Source organism: Suricata suricatta, chromosome 3 (assembly GCF_006229205.1).
Source record: "Suricata suricatta isolate VVHF042 chromosome 3, meerkat_22Aug2017_6uvM2_HiC, whole genome shotgun sequence".
Lineage (NCBI taxonomy): Eukaryota > Metazoa > Chordata > Mammalia > Carnivora > Herpestidae > Suricata > Suricata suricatta.
The window spans coordinates 22,721,224-22,741,347 of record NC_043702.1 but is presented as its reverse complement, the minus strand read 5'-3'; the positions used below and the strand labels follow the sequence as shown (position 1 = coordinate 22,741,347).

Below are 20,124 nucleotides of genomic sequence, written 5' to 3'. Positions count from 1 at the left end.
AAGTTTTTAAGCAATCTTTGGGATAGAGCTACAGGATAAGAGTTCCCTGAAACAATATGATATCCCATTTTCATATGTGTCTGGTAAATGGGAAGATTATGATTTGGGAGAGCTTAGATCATAAAGATTGGAAATGTTCAAAATAATAATCATTAATTAAAGTTATTATTACTATTTAAAGTTATTACATGTAATAATTTTAAAAGTATAGCGTTTCTAAATAATACCAACAAATAACCAAAAAATCTCAGAGTGAATTTCAATTGTTTTCATTTATATGTACACACATATGTGTGTGTGTATAAATGCATACATATACATACATTTATATATACATGTTTACATATAAACATATACACATATATAAATAATGTTTATATGTAACATAAAAATATGTATATGCAATACATATTTACATATACATGTAAATAAAGTCAAGATTCTCTACAGGTCTTTTAAAGTCTTTTAATTTTTTTTAATGTTTTATTTATTTTTGAAAGAGAGACAGAGCGTGTGCAAGGGAGGGTCAGAGAGAGAGGGAGACACAGAATCTTGGGCTCAGGTCATGATCATAATAATTCGTGCATCGAGTTCTGTGCAAAGGGCATGAAGTCACTTAGGATTCTCTCTCCTCTCTCTGCCCCTTCCCCACTTGTGCACACACACTCTCTCTCAAATTAAATAAATAAACTTCAAAAAAAAAAACCCATCTCTTTACTCTAGAGAATGATGCTGGCCTGAAAACATGCAATTTCATGAAGCCACGTGAAACTTCTAAATACTTGAAACTTTTACTCCAATGTAGTATTCTGCAGTATTCTGCTTGAATGTGTGTTCAGAAGAGAGTAAGCTAGTGCTAACTTTAGACCATTAATTTTAAAACTGCTTTGTGGGTAAAAAGACTAGCTGGGTTATTTAGTCATTGATATCCTCATCACAGATGTGTGTAAGTGTCCAAACCTGTGGTGATAACTTACAGGAATAATTGAGATCGGTCTCCAATGTATCCAGTTAGATAAGCAACACATATTAACTCAATATGTATTTAAATTAACAGGCAATTTTCTTAATTGAGAGACTTCCATGTATATGGCACTGTGCTAGCTAGCTTCTATAGAAAAGAGATTATTTCTTAAATTATTTCTTGAAATCTGTTAGGCAGTGTGACAGATAGAAGCTTTAACTAAAGTTATTTTATTAGGCCTCACAATAACCCCAAGAGACAAGCATTTATGTTCCCTCATTTACAAATGAGGAAGTGAAGACTAACAGTGCACAACGAATATATAAATTCAAGCCTGTCCATCTCTTGTCCGCTATCCTGGGGACAGAGATTACAGTCATTTTCCCTGCCCTCAAGGAGAGTCCAGTTACACAGGGGAGATAAGATGAACCCAAATGAGGCAGTAATGGTAAAACAAGATAGGAAGTGATAAAGTCTTCCTAGTTTTTTTTGTTTCTTTATTTTTTAATGTTTATTTATTTTTGAGAGGGAGACAGAGACAGGGACAGGGAGGGGCAGAGGGTGAGGGAGTGAGGGAAACACAGAATGCTAAGCAGACTCCGGCTTGAACCCATGAATCTTGAGATCATAACCTGAGCAGAAATCAGATGCTTAACCCATGGAGCCACCCAGGTGCCACAAGGCTACCTAGTTTTTAAAGAAATTACTCCTGAATAAAAAGGATCATTTGGTTCTCATGAGGGGTAGCTGGGTAGCTCAGTCCTTAACGGTCCGACTCTTGACTTCAGCTCAGGTCATGATCTCATGGTTTGTAAGTTCAAGCCCCACTGAACTTCTTCCCTTAACAGAAGGGACCATGCTTGGGAGTCTCTCTCCCTCTCTCTCTGCCCCTCCTCCACTTGCACACAGGCTCTGCTTGTCCTCTCTTTCTCTTGAGTAAATAATCTTTAAAAAACAAAAAAGGATCATTTGGTTTGAAAGACTGATTACACTGTCACTATGCTAATAGTAACCCTGACCCAAGAAAAGCTAAACCTGGACATGAAAACCAAAATATGCATCTTTAAATGATCTCATTGGGATTTATGAAGACTTCTTCACCTTTTAACCAAATGGCCTAGGAGTAGTCTGTTTATATGTACTCCACTATAAAATCTTTTTAAAAGAATATCCACTTTTCTCCCTGATTGCTCACAGGATAAAAGGGGGAAAATGGACATTAGAAGAGTCTGATAACATAGTTGAGAATCCCAGACACACAACAGAGCGATGTGTTATGATACAGGACACAGAGCACCTTGACTATGGAATTCATGAAATTTCAGAACCATATTGGGAATTCACTCCAGTAAATAAGGAAACAAGTCCCGGCTAACAGATCACTCTGGGCCAGGTCCAGAGGGCGGCACAGCCCGCAGACAAGTCCCGCCACAAACACATTGTATGAACTGCCATCCTCAAATGAAATGCATTACTACTGCGTAATCACCACTTCAATTATATCCCTCACAAACAGAGCAGGTTTATTTGTGATTCGCTTTAATTAGGTAATTTTAGTTTCATTTCTTTAGTAATTGATTTGAATACAACAGAATTAATAATCACCTCATATCTGCACACACATTTCTTTTCAAACAAGGACTGACAGCACTCAGATGAAGAACAAAAATATCTAGTCAGTGATGCAGATATCTTGTGTTTTATTGGCAATGCTTTTCAGTCCTTTTTTTTTTTTTTACTATTATTACAGTTGTTTATTAAAAGCAGCATAAAAGCATCTCCTTCCTAGAAGACTATTTAATATAACATCTTTGGGAAGCCTATTTGTCAACTATTTGATTCAAGTGTTTTCTTATACTCTTCGTATCTAACAATAAAATAACAGCTACTGTTCTGGTTTACTTACCACGAGCCAGTCACCTTTCCGGAGACTTTATGTATATTCTTTCTAACGCTCGCCACTCTTCTGACAAGGCAGATATTAATGTCCCTGTTTTATAAACTGAGACGCCAAGAGATGAAATATCTTCCTAAGGGTCACAGATTTGACACACAATACCAGGACTCAGTTTTTTATACCACAGAGCTGAAGAGGAAGAGGAAAATTTATTTATTCCTATAATTTAAAAAAATATATTTGCTTATTATTTTCTAGTAACAAAATGCTTACATACTGCTGAGCAGAGTAAATTCCTCAGAGACTACTTAAATAAATATTTAAGTTCAAGTTTTAATGAGCACATTGTATGTTAGATGTGAAAGCATTTCAAATAGGATGAAGTGTCTTAAAAATAAACAGTTACTTTTAATAGGCTTAAAAACAGTTTGTTTTCTTAAGCAAGTTAAACAAATACCCTGGTCTTGTTTTTATTATTTATGGGCTTAGCAAACTTTTCATTCAACAATAACACATGTGTAAACTTCATCTCATGTCCGACAAACTTTTACTGCAGTATTATCACCAGGTTAATTTTAGAAGAGTATCCCAGCGGGTAGGAGCCAGCCTGGGAATTCTAAGTCTCTGACAGAGGATGGTCTCAAGAAAGTCGTTTAGAACACTGAGTGCTTGTGTCGTAGGTACTTCAGAAGGAAAATGGAAAAACAACAGATCAGAGAACCAAAACTGGATGCAAAACCCCATCTCATCTGCTCAATATCAAGTTCCTTCTTCATTGCCACCTCCCAAGAGGGGAAAAAAAAAGTAGAGAAAGTTCTTGCTGTTTCTGTCAGGACTGTGGCTTTCTCTAACTCCCTAACCCCTTTCCCACTGAAGTGAAGTAAAAAGGCAGCTGAGGGACAAGACCAAAGTTTACTACGTTGGTGATAATTCAGAAATACAACCAGCTAGGGTACCTCTGACATACAGTATATTTAATACACAGTCACTTTTGCAAAAGATAAAAGAAACAGACTAGTCCAAAGTGACCATCAGTAATACCCGTTTATGATACCAAGCAACCTACTCTTGTTGCTAAAATCTTCTACACTGCTTCCATCTGCCCGTTTTCTAGAATGTCACCCAGGGTCCTCCAATTCTAACCACCCCATCTCCTACTCCTTGACTTTCAGATATCTGAAGAAGTAAACATCTTTCTGTTGAATCTCAATTTATTGATCATTCATCTTCTACCAGAAATCATTCCAACCTTATAGCTACATTCCTCATCATCCCAACAGGTAGTTTCTTTAATTAGTTTATAAATTCAGATTTTTCTTTATATGTTCAGAAAGAAGAAAAAAGGAGGGATAAGATCGCATTTTTCTTTTGCTCTTTTCCTCTCTCTGGTAGATCTAGAAACTTTAGCGCATTCTGTGGCTTACCCCTCACTCCTGCACTCGCCACATTTATTCTTTCATTCTTCTTTAGCTAGCTGTTTTATAACTTCCCTTATGCTTCACACCTCTGCTCTTCCCGCTCATATGCTTAAAGTTATTTTCACAGGTCCTACTTCCATTAGTAACACAGCACAGCTGTCTTGCCAAAAACCATGTTATCTTTAAAAAAATTAATATAAAAGTTAGCAATGCTCAATGAAGTTTAAAATTGGTGAACATGAGGGGTGCCTGGACGGCTCAGTGGGTTGAGCGTCAGACTTGGGCTCAGGTCATGATCTCACAGTTCATGAGTTGGAGCCCCACATCAGGCTCTCTGCTGTCAGTGCAGAGCCCACTTTGGATCCTCTGACACCCCCCGCCCCTCTCCCACTTGTGTTCTCTCTCTCTCTCTCTCTCTCTCAAAAATCAATAAACATTAATAAATATTTTAAAAATTTAAAAAACTAAATTGATGAACATAAAAGAGACTAAGGCACCTTTTAAAAAGTAAACTACAGGATAAACTTTTTTTTTTTTTTTAGATGGAGAGAGAGAAAATCTTAAGCAAGCTCCCTGCTCAGCACAGCTCCATACATAGGGCTCTGTCTCATCTCACAACCGTGAGACCATGACTTGACCTAAAATCAAGAGTCTGACATTTAACCCACGGAGCCACCCAGGCACCCCTACAGGAGTGAGGGGATAACTTACTCCACTCAGATTTATTTTGGTATCATAAAGCTATGTCTCCTTACCACTGCTGGAAGTACACGGATTTGGATATTACTTATAATATCTCATGCTAGGAATGAACATCACTCATGAAAAATGCAGAGTATATTACTTAATTTGGAAATTCCACTGTATTATAGCAATTAAGAAAATACCTTACACTGAGACTAAATCTAAAATGATATCCAAGGAGCCTGAGGACACCATTTATATATGAGAATACCCCTGACTTCAGTATTTATCATTAATGGCAATAGTCTATTTTCATGATTGTATAATATCACCGAAATTTCAAGATTAAATCCATGTGATCAGAGCTATCATTGGCTCTTACAGAAAAGGTTCAGCCTTTATTTGTTTGAGAAGATGTCTGATTGAATTAGGGTGTTTTTTAATTCCACAAGTATAAGATCTTTTGTGAAAGATCCAAATAATGCAGAAGTATTTGGAATAAATGATAAAATACCCCATTTATCCTCCCAGACTCCAAAGTGAATTCTATCAAGTATGATAGTTCCTTCTTGTCCTTATTCTTAGCATTCACACACATGCACGTACACAAGTGCACATATGCTTTTAAAACATATATGGCACTTTCTTGTACACACAGTACAATTACATTACAATTACATACAGCCATTGTTTAGTTAATAAAAGCTTCTGTGATTTGCTGGAAAAATATTACCTCTTCAAATTTGTCACCAGCTATTGTACTCCAAACTGTGGGGCCAACTAAAACTACACGAATTCATGAAAATGTTCTTTATGCAAACAGCCTTACTGTAATGACAATTTATACAAAAATAATTTATTTTAAATTGTGTTTCTTTGGGGGGGACACAGAAAGAGGTTTCTTTTTTGTCTGGTTTTGTTCCCAAAAAACTGAATCCAAAAACTGTCATTATGTCTTTAATGTGTCATAGTTCAGACAGTGGTGTATAATTCATATTTTGAGAGTTCAAAAACAGCAGACTCACAGAAAATACCATTTTCTAGTTTGCAGTTATGTCCACACAAAATCTATTACTGCTTTCAAGTATTTTGCAAACATTCAGCACTATAATAGAATTCATTTCATATCTTGAAATACTATATTAGAATCAGTGTTTTTCAAGTGTTTGAATTTTAAAGAAATACCTAAAAATGACTAGGTATGGTTATAATGTTTATTTTTTAAACAAGGATCTTTATGAAAATGACCATGACAAAAAAGATTTCATATAGTTGTAGAAGAAATGACACCTCTTTAGAACTCAACCAGAAATTCTTAAAGTTAATTCAATAGAAACAGAGCAATGCAGCATCCTAGCACTTCAAAATATGACCAAGCCCTGCATACTGATATCTTAGTAAGAAGAAGGTAAAATTGATACAGTTAGGTATAATAAGAACTATAACTTCCATGATAATAAGAGAGCAATGACAAAAATGTCAAAGGTGTAGACACCCAGAATGTTAATTTATTAGAACGTGACTTTACACTGATTAATTATATGCTCCGCAAAATATCTGGAGTGCATAAGAAAAGTTAATTGAAGCATTTCATTTTGAACATGCTACTAAAATTAGTTTTAAATAAGTGATAGAGGACTGAATTCAAAATTATAAGTATGTGGAATTCAATCTGTAAACTCTAAATGTGCTACATAAAGATAATAATAATGAAGATGATTATGGTGACCAGAGAATTTTCATGGAAATATTTACATTCGCTTGATTCCACTGAACATTATGGTATAGAATTAGAAAACTTAAAAGCTGTTTAGAATCTCAAAAATCATCTTTTAGGGACTGATCTGTAGATGACAAAAATTTTGAGGGGCGCCTGGGTGGCTCAGTTGGTTGAGCATCTCAGCTCAGGTCATGATCTCAGAGTTCATGGGTTTGAGCTCCACATAAGGCTCAAGCAGAGCCTGCTTAGGATTTTTGGCCTCCCTCTCTCTTTGCCCCTCCCCCACTTGCATATGTTCTCTCTCTCTCTCTCTCTCTCTCTCTCTCTCTCTCTCTCTCTCTCTCCCTCCCTCCCTCCCTCCCCAACTCTCTCAAAAATGAACATTAAAAAAAATTAAGACTACAAAAATGTTTTAAGAGTGAGACATGGTTAAAAACAACACATTTCCAAACAGAGAAAATCACAAGTTACAATTTCAGAATTATTTTAATATCTAAAAACAAGTTTTCAAATTTTCTCAAATAGGTCAGAAACACATTACTTAAATATATATATGCAATATAATCTTAAGTATTTCTTTATTCAACAAATGACTACTAGGGAATGAAGAGATAGGGCATGGTCATTTTCCTCAAATATTCAGATCTGGAAAATCTATGATCAGCATATTTGTAATCAATGTCTGGTCCCCAAATAAAGCTGTATGCTTTGACAAATATTCTCAAAGTTACATCCAGTAACTAAGATAGCCTTCCCTATTAGCTAAACTAAAATACCATAATTTTCTATAAAGTCTCATTTGCTTCATCAGACTACTACAATGATTTCACAAAACTGGTGTAATATTTGTTCCTCTTGACCTATAAACTAGGAGCACTTCTAGATCCAACTAACTTAAGGTGTCTTTCTCCGGTGGCAGTGCTCTCTCCCATCTTCATTTAAAACTTTTATGGAACCTAGGTGGTTCAGTCAGTTAAGTGCCCTCCTCTTGATTTCAGCTCAGGCCATAATCTTATGGTCATGAGATAGAGCAGTATTGAGCCCCATGTTGAGCCCTGTGTTGAGCCCCCTGTTGGACTCCTAATAGGGCATAAAGCCTGCCTAAGATTCTCTTCTTTTTCCCTCTTCCACTATCCCTCCTCAGCTCTGCTCTCTTCTCTCTCTTTCTCTCTCTCAAAACAAAACAAAACAAAACAAAAAACTGATTTTAAGACCTCTTAAAAACTGCTGACCATATCACCTATCAACATTCCTATGAATAGAAGTCTGAATTTAAGGTAACAGTAGTTAAAGTATCCTTGTAGGCATTATGAGATTTTTTTAGAGTTAAGCTATAAAATCAACAATCAATAAATCTAAAGCAGGAATGTAAAATTACACTAAAGAAAATGAATCTATCCTAGGCTCACAAAATTGGTTGTAACCTGATTATATGTAATAATGTAAGTTAAAAAAATAATTTAAAAAATAACTCCTAGGAGTATTTTGGCTGAACCTATATCTATGCAATCTAAATCCATGTCCATCCAGAGGAGAAGAAATTAGACAATGGACTTCAACCATAATGATCCAAATGGCAATGCTATCTCTATTGTGATGTTGAACATATTAGGCTCTCTTAGTCTGATGCCATTAAACATTTGAATTATATAACTAACTCCTTTTGTTCAGATTCTCTGCTTACCAAGTGACCTTTGCTGATTGCCCAGATAGGTCAGTTCACAAGAACAAAAAGTTCTGGTCAAGCCAAATGGAGTGATCCAGATCCTCTATTAGTTGGTTGGGGTTTTTTGTTTGTTTTATTTTTAATCAATGTATAGACATAAATTGGCCCTCTGATTTTAAATACCAAGTTTGGAAACTTATTTATATAAGTCAATCTGGAGATCTGGATCTGCTCTAAGTGTGCCGCCAATCAAGTTTCAGAACTTGTAAGGCTATGGCCAAATCCTGCATTATAAAAACTTTCTTGGAGAAATGTGAGCCTTTGAGAACCTACTTGAAAGCCTGTTGCATTTTCATCTCTGTTTCATTGTGCATCTTCAAATTTATATACTTTTGAACAACTCTTGGTGGTAAAAGGTCAGAAGCAATTTATTCATCTATAATGGATATAAATCAGAGTAAGTATACCACACTTATTTTTTTTTTTACTTATTTGCTTCTAAATGCAATACGATTATTAATGTCTCGAATAAAATATGGATTCATTTGGAACCTGAAAGACAACATCCCTCTCTACAAAATTCTAACATATTTGTTTGTGCCCCAGTATCAGCAGTGCATCACACAAAGTAACTGCTTAATAAATGTTTACTGGATCAATGATTGAAAAATGAAAAATACCTCTCTACAGAGTTCTGAATCTCCATATACAGGAAATCTCAGATGAAGTATTTCCATCATTAACATTCACTTGGAATTCTGCAGTGTCTCGGGTAATCAGAGCTTCCATTTTTAAGATGGAGTTTTATAATAGATATTTTGAGATAATAAATATATTAATTAAGATGTTTTCTGTATCACACTCTATAACAATCTAGGTAATTTTACTCCAACAGGCACAATATTAGAAACTTAAAAACAAGTTAAGTAGGTACTAAATAATTTTCAAATAATATGTATTATACATGTATATTTATCTTAAAGTTTTTTTTAAAAAAGCTCTGGACAAAAATACTAAATACCTTGTCTATTTATGTGGCAGAACTGGCCAGTTGCTAACAAATCATTCCTCATATATTTTAAGTTATGTATTTATAAGGAAATAGGTTACAGAATAAAGACAAATCATTATAGTAGAAGCATTGGAGTATATGGTATACATTAGATTTATGATTTTTAAAAATAAATAACCCTAATAGTTATGATATTAATATACCACAAAAACTTAAACGGCCAGCATATTTTGTTTAAAAATTAGTGACTCAATCACTTCAACTAATCCAAATTCTAAGACTACCATAAAAGGACTCCATTAAGCAGAGAGAGTTCATTAAAACCTGTACGCATACATTACAATATAGAATTTTGACTTAATAGGGCAAATAGGAAAATAAAAGCACAATCAAATGCTGGGACTTACTTGTGGAATGTATTTTTTCAAACCACTAAAATACTGTTAAAGTAATACAGTAGCAACTAACCAAATCACAAGCTACCTTTGTGATTTCCAGTCTAATTTGTCCATATGCCTAATTGCTATCTTCCCCCAAATCCTACAAGGGTTTCAAACTCCCTGGATCCAGAATTAAGCTAAACTAAACTAAATCTTTTCCTGGAAACCTCTCCAGTATTTCCCATCCATACTAATGGAACCTACTGCCATTTATCCAATAATCAAGGGATCACCATCATGAACTTCCGTCTCTCCTTAATCCTACTATCCAAGTCCAATTCATTTCCCAAATCTTTCTTCCTTTTTGTCCCCACTATCACCAGCTCTCACAACTTCTCACTCAACCATTGCAATAGCAGTTAAAAATACCCCTGCCTCTAGACAGGTCCTCAACCACAATCGTTTTCCCCCACAGTACAGCCAGTGTGATTCATGTCAATCAAAATACAGAAGTCATCTGCTTTGTTAAAAGCTTTGGCTCATTGAAAATGAAATCCAAGATTTCTCTTATACAAGATATTCCTTCATCTTGCCTGATTAATTGTGCACAGTCATCTCTGGCCTCAAATCCTGGGCACCAGCCTAACACTCTAGAAATACTAACCTGCTCTTATTTTCTAGAACATGCCATGTTATTTCTCAGCTCTCACTGTGGATTCTTCATTTGCTGAAAAAAGCCTTCCACTTTTCTTCTAAATCCTATTCCTTTAATAAGTCTCAGCTCAAGCGGCCTCTGTCTCTAGGAAGACTTCTGGGACTAGTATTACCCTTTACTCCCTGTAACAATCAGAACACTGAGCATACCGCAGTACAAGGCACTGCTTAAGTGTCTTTCAAACTAAAATATGAGCTCCTGAAGGACAGTATACTATTCACCTTCGGATTCACCTTGCAGTGCCTGATGCATAAAAGGTAGCTTATAAAGTTGGTGAAGTAATCAATTAGAATAATAAAGGAACATAGCAAATACCTAGAACTGACAATCATATAATTTAAGCTTACTTTATTATCCCCAAATGCACAATAGACAACAACCAGGCCTACAGTGTGATCAGGCACCCCTAAATAAGAATTTATGGTACCACCAGAAGCATTAAAGTAGGTAAAATTTTAGATGCAGATCTTTTTTTTTAAATTTTTTCAATTTATTTATTTTTGAGAGAGAGAGAGAGAAACAGAGTATGAGCAGGGGAGGGGCAGAGAGAGAGAGAGAGATAGAGGGCCACAGAACTTGAAACAGGGTCAAGACTCCGCACTGTCAGCACAGAGCCCGATGCAGGGCTCAAAATCACGAACTGTGAGATGATGACCCGAGCCGAAGTCAAACGCTATACTGACTGAGCCACCCAGGTGCCCCTACATGCAAACCTTCTAAGAAAGAATGGATTATAGATATAGATAGGTTTCTCTATCAAATGAACTTTTTCCTTTCCCATTCTTCATGACTGGTATCTTTCGAGCATCAAAGGTAAGCAATGATTTTCTTTACATATAACCAAAAACACAAAACTATAGTCAGGAACACTGAAACCAGAATTTCCAACATACAAATTATACTTCTTTGTAACCAAAATCTTCATAGATGCTTTAAATAATAGAAAGGCTTTTCTTCAATTTTTACCCTAAGTTCTTAGAAACCTCTGTCTCCGTTCCATGGATGTACATAATAAAAAGGAAAGAGCAAATGACCCGAATTTCAAACAGAAATGGATTTGAAAACAAAGTCTTTTTAGTATGAGTCACTGATCAATGATAAAGCAACGACTCCTCTGAGTGATAGCAGCAGTGATTATTTATTGCATCTAAGCATGCACCAGGAACTGCGCAAGTATTTTGTATGTATTACTTCATTTAAACCTTGCAGCAGTCCACTGAGGTAGGTATGACTTAACTCTGTTCTACAGATAAGGAAACTGGGACTCAGAGACATGAAGTAACATGTCTAAGGTCACATAGCAAGTGGGTGGCAAAGCAGTAATTCTAACACAGGCATGTATAACTCCAAAGCCTGTATTTTTAAACACTTACAATCCATTGCTGCTGTGTACTCAGCAGAGGAATTACTTCCCACACAGAGCTGTTATGGAGACTAAGTGAAATAATATGGATGTATCTAGCAATAGTGCTGGGCATCCTAGATATACTTAATAAATTATGTTTCCTGTCCTTTTCTCACTCCAGTGTAGGTAAACATTTCCCATAAGGGATATATAGCTCCTAAATACTCTTTACCTATTTCAAAGCATAGATATTCTGAGTCTTGATTAATTCCAAAAGGAAAATACTACCAGATCAATGAATATATTTGATCCGAACAGATATAAAGGGGGAAAAAAAAATCAAAGAAAAAAACAATACATTCTACCTAATTTTACAACTTTGGCCCTGCTATTGATTGTTCAGAACATCATAAGATCAAAATATATCAATACTTAAAATTATGAGAAAAGAGCATGGGTCCCAGAAACCTCAATTCATTACAGCTTAAAGGAGGACTCCCAAAAGAACCTAATAAATCATGTTACATTAAAAAAAAAGTCTACTTCCAGTGGGGAAGACAGATTTAGACAAAGACAGAGACAAGGAGGATAATACTTCTACAGTAAGTTGATTTATTTGTTGAAAACAGACTTTTATTCTTATGTTGAAGCAGCCTAAAAATGCCAGGAGGGGGAAATGAGGGGCAAATAAACATATACAGCATTTCTACTGTTAATTCCCTACACATTCATACTTCCTACAGTTTCTTTTCTTCTTTCTGGTTTAGTTCATAACCATGTTACTTACCACGGATAGGTGTAAAGAAAGCAAATCAAATTTGGGGCACCTGGGTGGCTCAGTTGGTTACATGTCCTACTCTTGATTTCGGCTCAGGTAATGATGTCAGGGTTCATGAGACGGACCCCTGCATTGGGCTCTGCACTGACAGTGAGAAGTTTCCTGGGGATTCTCTCGCTCCTCTCTCTCTGCCCCTCCCCTGATCTCTCTCTCTCAAATTAAATAAACTTTTTTTTTTAAAAAGGGAAATAAAATCAAACTTTTCTCTTAATTTCCCGACAAGTAAAAAGTAAATGTATGCTGTACACACACACACACCCACACACACACAGAAGTACTACAATTCGGAAGAGGGTGAGTTCTTCTATCAAGCCCATGTGGTGTTATATTAGGGTGTATAATCCATGGAAATCCAACCAAGAGGGACTGCCAAATGAAGCTACAGAAAGCTTCATTCAGAAATTCAGAAAGCTGGTGCGTTCCATAATATAAACAATATTTTTAAAAGTGCATGAGAGCATCTGTTTAACAAGATTATCTGCTATCATTCCACCACCATAATAACCTTCCTGTACTTTTGTAATACAGTTTTGTCACCAAAACGTGGGTCAGTTTTGGACATGGCAGGCACCCTGAGACAGTAACATTATAAAAAGATACTGCTTAAGTGATCTAACTAACCCACAAGGTTTTATGTCCCGATCCTGACAATTCCATCCTTCTATTAAGAGACATAAAAGGCCAACTTATTTCTACAGACCTCCATTTCTACATAAGAAAAATGGAAATCATGATACACTCCTGCTTCACTAAGCTCTAAAAGTGGCAACTATCTAAGAAAAAAAAATGAACATGAAGCACTCTGATAAGAATAAACCAGATTCCCTGACCTGATTATTGGTCAGAGTCTTGTAAAACTAGAATTACTACTTCTTCCAATTCCATACATGCCACCTGGCCATCAAACTGGCAAATAGTATTGACTGCAAAGGTGATCCATGTAAAAAGTTTTAAAGTAATAGAAACAAAATCTGTGTCACAATGTATGTTCATACCATTAACTACCTCCAAGGGAAATTTATTTGTTGGCATTATAAAAGTAGAAGACGAAAAGTGTAAGATTACAAATTCTTGAACCTTAAATTTTGTTTTAAATACCGGCACGTATAGATAGAACAGTTTGAAACCGATACGGAAGCAACCATGCAAGAGCTAGAGAGGAGCTAACCCAGAAACAGAAGGAATCACAAAGGCCAAAATACAATATGGATTATTTTTATATTGTTCTGTCTGAGTTGTCTGTTGCAGATTCTTAACTTTCAGATTCTATTTTTAAAATCACTTAACACTGTGTATTTCCAGTAGCCATCAAGGCATATACTGTCATCTCTGACACCGAAGATTGTCAGCAGATTCAATATGTACACTAATGATCTCAGGCAACAATGCCCATCTTCTTTCTCAAAGAGACCCGATTCCAGAAGAAAAAGTCTAAAGTTCTCTAAGAAAATTCATTCGAAAACATAGGAAGTAGTTACTGTAAAATGGTAAGATCCGTATCACCCCTCAATTTTTAAGATCATCTTACATGCTAATGTTTAAAACCCCAAACTGTCAGACATTGTTAACATTTTTAGTTTTCCCCTAAGTCACCGATGCTCGTTTCTAGCACTGTCAAATAATGATAGCTGCTGTCATTATTTTTTATACAATAGCTGGCACAAGTTGTACAGACACCCTTCACCTTAGAACAGTTAACAAATAACCTAAATAAATGACTAGTACTTTGCGGTAAAACTGACCACTCTCCTAATACCAAAATAAATGGGCTATCACGGGTTATTGATACTTTATTGCCAGAATGTTAGTTATTTTATTTTTAAAAAATCAAAGGTTTTCAATCTTCTAGGTTTTTTTTTTTCCTAAGCTGCTCTAAAATAACTCTCTTCCCCTTCCTGTCGTTTAGTCCTGTCCCCTCCTTGCTGCTCCTGGAGGTTATCTCATTCTATCATAAAGGTAGTCCCCATTTACTTTGGGCTTGAATACTTGCAATCAAAATTGCCATTCTGTTTTTGGATGCAACAGCCCTTTAGTAAGTATATCTGAAGACATAAAATAAATTACAGAAAATAAATAAGCTACTTCATTTGATAAAATTCCACAATGCATTTAAATGGATTTAGGAAAATCAGTAATCTCAGACACAAGTGATCTGGCAGGCCCCCCACACACAAAAACTACTCCAAATCACAGAAAAACATCTGAGTGACCGATTTTAGGTCCCTTGTTCTAAGTAATAGACAAGAGTCCCTCTTTACCACTATTTGCCTTGGCAATCTAAAATGCTTATATTCTCCTAGATCTAACAGAGAGGAAAAATGGGTATCTTCCCCATTTAACACCTAAGTGGGTAACCTAGATACTGTAAATAGAGGCTACATAAAGGATACAACACACAGCTCTGAAGTGAGAGCCAAATATTTAACCTACAACTCTTTGGAAAAGAACACAAAAACATGTGCAGCTCAGCCAAAACTGTATGAACATGGAATTGCCACAGGCTAGCAAGTTTGGGGGTGGTGGGGGGAGGATCTCTTTACCAACATAATTTCACTGTTGTTGGGTGCGAAAAGCTCAACTGTTAAAAGCACAGTTCTTACTTGTTCAAATTGATCATGCTCACACTCTGCGATGTTTCCTTAAAATAAACGGGTGAACTGCTTTTTTGAAGAGTACTTGTAAAACCAGAATCACATTCACGAATAAAGGAGCCAATTAACCCGTATTTTCCTGCTGATATCCTAGTGGCGGCCAGGGGATGACAGCTAAAGTCTATGATTATTCAAAGTTTCTAAAGTTTCTAAAGCTGATAGCTAAATATTAAGCTGACTGAAATTTTTGTATCATTCTATCTTTACTCTTTAGGAAATGAAACAAAAATTATCAGAGAAACAAAAGCTATTCTACCGAGGAACTAGTAACATTAAATGTTAAAATATAAAAGCTTTACTATCTACACTGAAGTAGTAGTACAACTTTTGTTAGATTATAGCCAACTAGTCAAAAAAAATAGATGTTACAAGATCCATTATAAAAGATTAACACTAGAATTTAATATATATTAACTCACTTACTATTAATTTTTCTTTCTACATAATAAAGGAATTTCAATGACTGCTTCCAGAATAAAATCTCCTGGGAAATGCTTCCCATTAATAAAAAGACAACTTTTATGTAAGTAAATTCACATAGTTCAATCAAAAGTTCAAGTCAATAAATAGGATCACTTCAAGTTAATGAACTTTAAAATGTATTCAACAGTACTCTATATACTTTTGCTTAAAATTCAGAAGTCTTTACTATTTACAAACTAGGCGCTTTATAATACCCTCAAGTTTTGAGAACAATAAGAGGGAACTAGAAAGGAAAATTTGTTCTCTCTGGATAATCAGAATAACTTGAGAATATATTCATAATTTATTAGCTGATTCAGTTTCCTTCAGTTATTAAATCTTTGGTTTTTTTTAAAAAAGGGTAAAAATTCCCTTTCCTTCACACATCACCCAAATAAAAAACTTTCAAATTAAGTTATATTTACATAAAAGCCAGAAGTCTTTTCTACACAAGAATATAATACATTCAAAAGTATAAGGGAAACACAAGATTTCAAATTATGATTAAGGAGTAATAGAGCATTTGCACTTAGTAACTACACTGATAAAACATAGTTAAGAGAAAGCAAACCATATTCTTAATGAAATATTTTGTCTTTTGTCATAGACAACTTACAAATTGCTCTTTTATTACCCAAAAACAATGTTTACTACATCAATGAATGACTATCAAAAGCAGCAGCCAAAACTGTCTATTCCTGCAAGTTCAAAACATCCTTCCTAACGTTCACAGTTCTTCTCTGGAGAGTCTAAAACAAAATGCTTTCACTTTGTTGGAGAAATGGATTTAAATCAGATCCATAAATTTTCCATTACACTTCACTTCCAATGCTTTGGAGGAGAAACTTTCACATATTAAACAAACAAAAAAAAGTAACTGTGATTCTACCACTGATGGATTAGCTTTACACCAAGGCAATGTAAAATTCTTTCTTTTTTGTTTTTCATATTTTTACTGTGAAGAGTCCTTTGGAAGTGACTTGTTTCCATATTCTTTTATCCAACAACAACAACAAATCTAGTTATAACAAGTCAAAACAATAACCAGCAAAGTCTAACATTTCTTACCTGATACAGGTAAGCACCAGCTCCCAAATGCCACCTTGGGATAGGTCAGACTAGTAAGCAGGCTCATATTTTATGATACTAGAATGAACAGGAATAAATCTGTGTTGTTCTTTCTTTAGGAAAATCTATAGCAGCAGCTACACCCCAATGTGAGAGGACCCTAAAGACCTAGCAAATTCAAGTGTGTCGCTAGAGAAATAGGAAAAAAAAATCATAAAAGTGAAGACTTACTGCTTGTCATGTGACTTGGGGAGGCATGCTGTCCATTGGGTGTGCTTGAGGTGAGGTCAATCGCCATAGTGGAGTGCTCCCTTTCAGGTGAAAGCTCATTGTCACCTGCTTTCACAAAATAAAATCTTTTGGTCTCTGTTCATTGTCACATAAAATCTAATTACCATCTATGCTTCCTACATGCAGAGGCATGCATAGCCTTGAAATTTTAATCTAATACATTTTCCCTTAAAAGAAACTATAAGGATATATAATTTAGAAATATATAATAAATGAATGAAATAATGAAAAGCCATGACCAGCCCACAATAAATTTTAAAAAACTACAAAATCTGATTATCACAATATGCTTAACTGTAAATAAGAGTAAGTGGAATAGTTGATTTCTAAAGTATTTTTCAGTTGAAAAACTAAATTTTCTTTTAACACCTAATTTAACCATTAAGTATAGAGCGTTTGCAGAAAGAGTTTTTTCCAAAGTGGTGACTATCAGAAAGTTGGATGTTTAAAAGAAAAGTTGCCTAAAAGAAAGGTCAGCTTAAGGAGCTTTCATATTACGTGTGTTAAAAATTAGGTTACAAAGTAGTAAATATTTAGCACATGCCATATTAGTAGACATATATGTAACCTAACTTATTCTAAACTTAGAGTAAAGTAAATGAAAAAACTCCAGTGGAAAAGTGTTGATCTGCTAAGCTACTTACTACTGATTAAAATGTTATCATTAATAGATTAAGTGTATTTCTGTATTTCCTTCGTTTTGCTTCTGTGCTGTTATTTTCTCAAACTCATTTAAAGGTGAAATTGTGAACAGATAGAAAAATAAGAGTATAGAATTCTTGACAAAAAAGAATTCAGAGAATAAAATACAAGGAACACAAACATAACTTGATTACCAATAACAAAGTAATGAATATGAATACTTACACGTTATATAGCCATCAATAGCCTCTGTTTCCATAGTCAAAGTGCAGTGCTGCAATACAAAAGATTATACCCTTAACACAATGATTCCTTTCAGTATCTGCCATTAAATGCTTAACTTATTTGAAGCTCCGAGCAGTTAGCCCATGTTGCTGCTCCTGCAACCTGTGCCCAAGAAACATACCACAGTGGACTGTATGTGCTCATTTGCAAGTCACTGAACTCTTTCTGCAAATGATCTGATTCCTGCCGGAGATAGGATAGGAAAGATAAGTGTGCTGTGAGATGGGCTGTAGCAAGAAAGGAATGCCTCTCTTAATCAGAATTTACTTAAAGGAAAACAACAGGGAGGGTACACCTCAAATGTGCCAGCTCTAACTGGGATATAAGTATTTTACCATTCCCTACTTCCCACAATCACACTGCAGTTTGAGGACTTCCCTGGTATACAGATAGCTCTATTCACAATTGTTGGAAGTTGGTTCATCATGTTCTAAGAGGGAGGAGGGAGGACAAACAAACATAACAAAACAAAACAAAAATGTAGTGCCCCAGTGAGTCTCGAAGGTTTCCGCAGCAGGTACCCTTCTCCCAGACTTGTACTGACATTTTAGCCTACACGAACTTCTGTGGAAGCACCTGTTCAATGTAACCTTAATTTCCTGCCAGACCACGGTTGGACACAAACGCCAAGCCAACTTAATACATTCTGATCTTGAAAATTTCATAAACTTTTTGCTCTCTGGAAGGGAATCACTTTTTTTAAAGTTTGGGGAATTATTTTCATGCACCAATGACACAAAACCAGAACTTAATTCTCAGAAACAAAAGTAAATTGTATGAGATGACACCCCCTAGCTTTGATTTCACATAATGAAAAGATCGATAAGCTGACTGTATTCTTTGAAGGAAAAAGTTTAAAGAATTGACATGTCCTGAGGAGATTTTTACTTATTTTTTTTTTCCTTTGGCCCTGGTCCTTTTTGCCTTTAGTTTCAAAACTCTCTCTGCACCAGCAGCTAAATTATTCACAATGAGCCATTTCTGTATTGATCGCCAAGTATATTTAGCCCTGGCTCCTGGAATTTCTCCATTACTTACTGGAAAACAGGCAGCTTCACTTCTTGTCTCCAAAACCACTTCCCTTCTCCCTCCCCTCCCCTTCTTCACCACCACCCTCCCCACCCCCCCCCAAAAAACTTTTTTCTTTCTTTATGGAATAATCAGATCAAATTCCCAACTCAGTCACTACATAGCACTTAAATTTCAACCTGCTGTACTGTTATCAAATTCTTTCAAATTATGATTACATAAGGTTTTGAAGAAAGGCATCCGTAAAGTTTAAAAGGGGAGTAGTTTCTTCGGATATTTCACAAATGAGTTTATCTCTTTAAAAATGTACACATTTAACACACACATATTAAAAAGAAAGAAACGTCAGGGAGAAGCGAAAGAAGTCTGCCCCATCAATGAAATGGTTATTAACCCTCAGAGAAGGAGAGAAAGAAAAAGAAAAGGAGAAAGAGAAACGAAATGTACATACAAAAGAAATTGTCCTTTGATTAAAAAAGATTCATCACCATTTCCAGCTCTGTCGGGAGATCTCAGCTTCTTCTAACCCCTCAAAGAGGAGGTGACAATGTCGGGCTGAAGATAAACGGAGAGAGAAAGAAAGAAGTTTTTTTGTGTTTCCCCCTTCTCTCTTTCCCTCCCTTGCCCCCTCCAAGCCAAGCCCCTTGCAGAGTTCAAGGCGAGGAGGTAGGAAAAGCACTTTACAGGTGGGTCATTCCGAGCCCAAATCCTGCAAACAGATCGGCGGATAAACAAAACCAAGAAATGAGAGAGAAGGAACACCCCCCTCTCCTCCTCCTCCTCCTCCTCCTCCCCCTCCTCCTCCTCCTCCTCCTCCTCCCCCTCCCCCTCGTCCCTTTGGGATGGTCTAGTAGGAAAAGTCACTCAGGAATGGCACCACGTACTTTCAGGAAAGAGGAAAAAAAAGGGGGGGAGAGAGAGAGAGAGAGAGAGGTCAGTGCTACAGCAATGCGATTAACAAGAAGAGAAAAAACTTGATCCACCGGTTCCTTAAGAATCGACCAAAAGCTAAGACAAGAAAACTGAAAGAAAAGGTGGGGGGGGGGGGGGGGGGGGG

General features: G+C 35.8%; 1 protein-coding gene across 8 annotated transcripts in view; it reads right to left on the bottom strand.

The window, feature by feature from the left end:
* Positions 1–19,763, bottom strand: part of IKZF2 (IKAROS family zinc finger 2) — a 147,633-nt gene extending 127,870 nt beyond the window's left edge. For 2 of the 8 annotated variants that reach the window (XM_029933902.1, XM_029933908.1), the window contains exons 1-3: positions 19,556–19,763; positions 17,979–18,027; positions 17,052–17,159 (exon numbers count right to left, since the gene is read on the bottom strand). In XM_029933902.1, the coding sequence (XP_029789762.1) occupies positions 17,052–17,159; positions 17,979–18,027; positions 19,556–19,558 (160 nt within the window). In that variant the 5' untranslated portion in view covers positions 19,559–19,763. Of the gene's footprint in view, positions 1–16,820; positions 16,976–17,051; positions 17,160–17,978; positions 18,028–18,159; positions 18,201–19,518 lie in introns of those variants that run through there. The other 6 variants (XM_029933904.1, XM_029933910.1, XM_029933905.1 and 3 more) reach the window with 5 other exon arrangements.
* Positions 19,764–20,124: the final 361 nt, after the last annotated feature.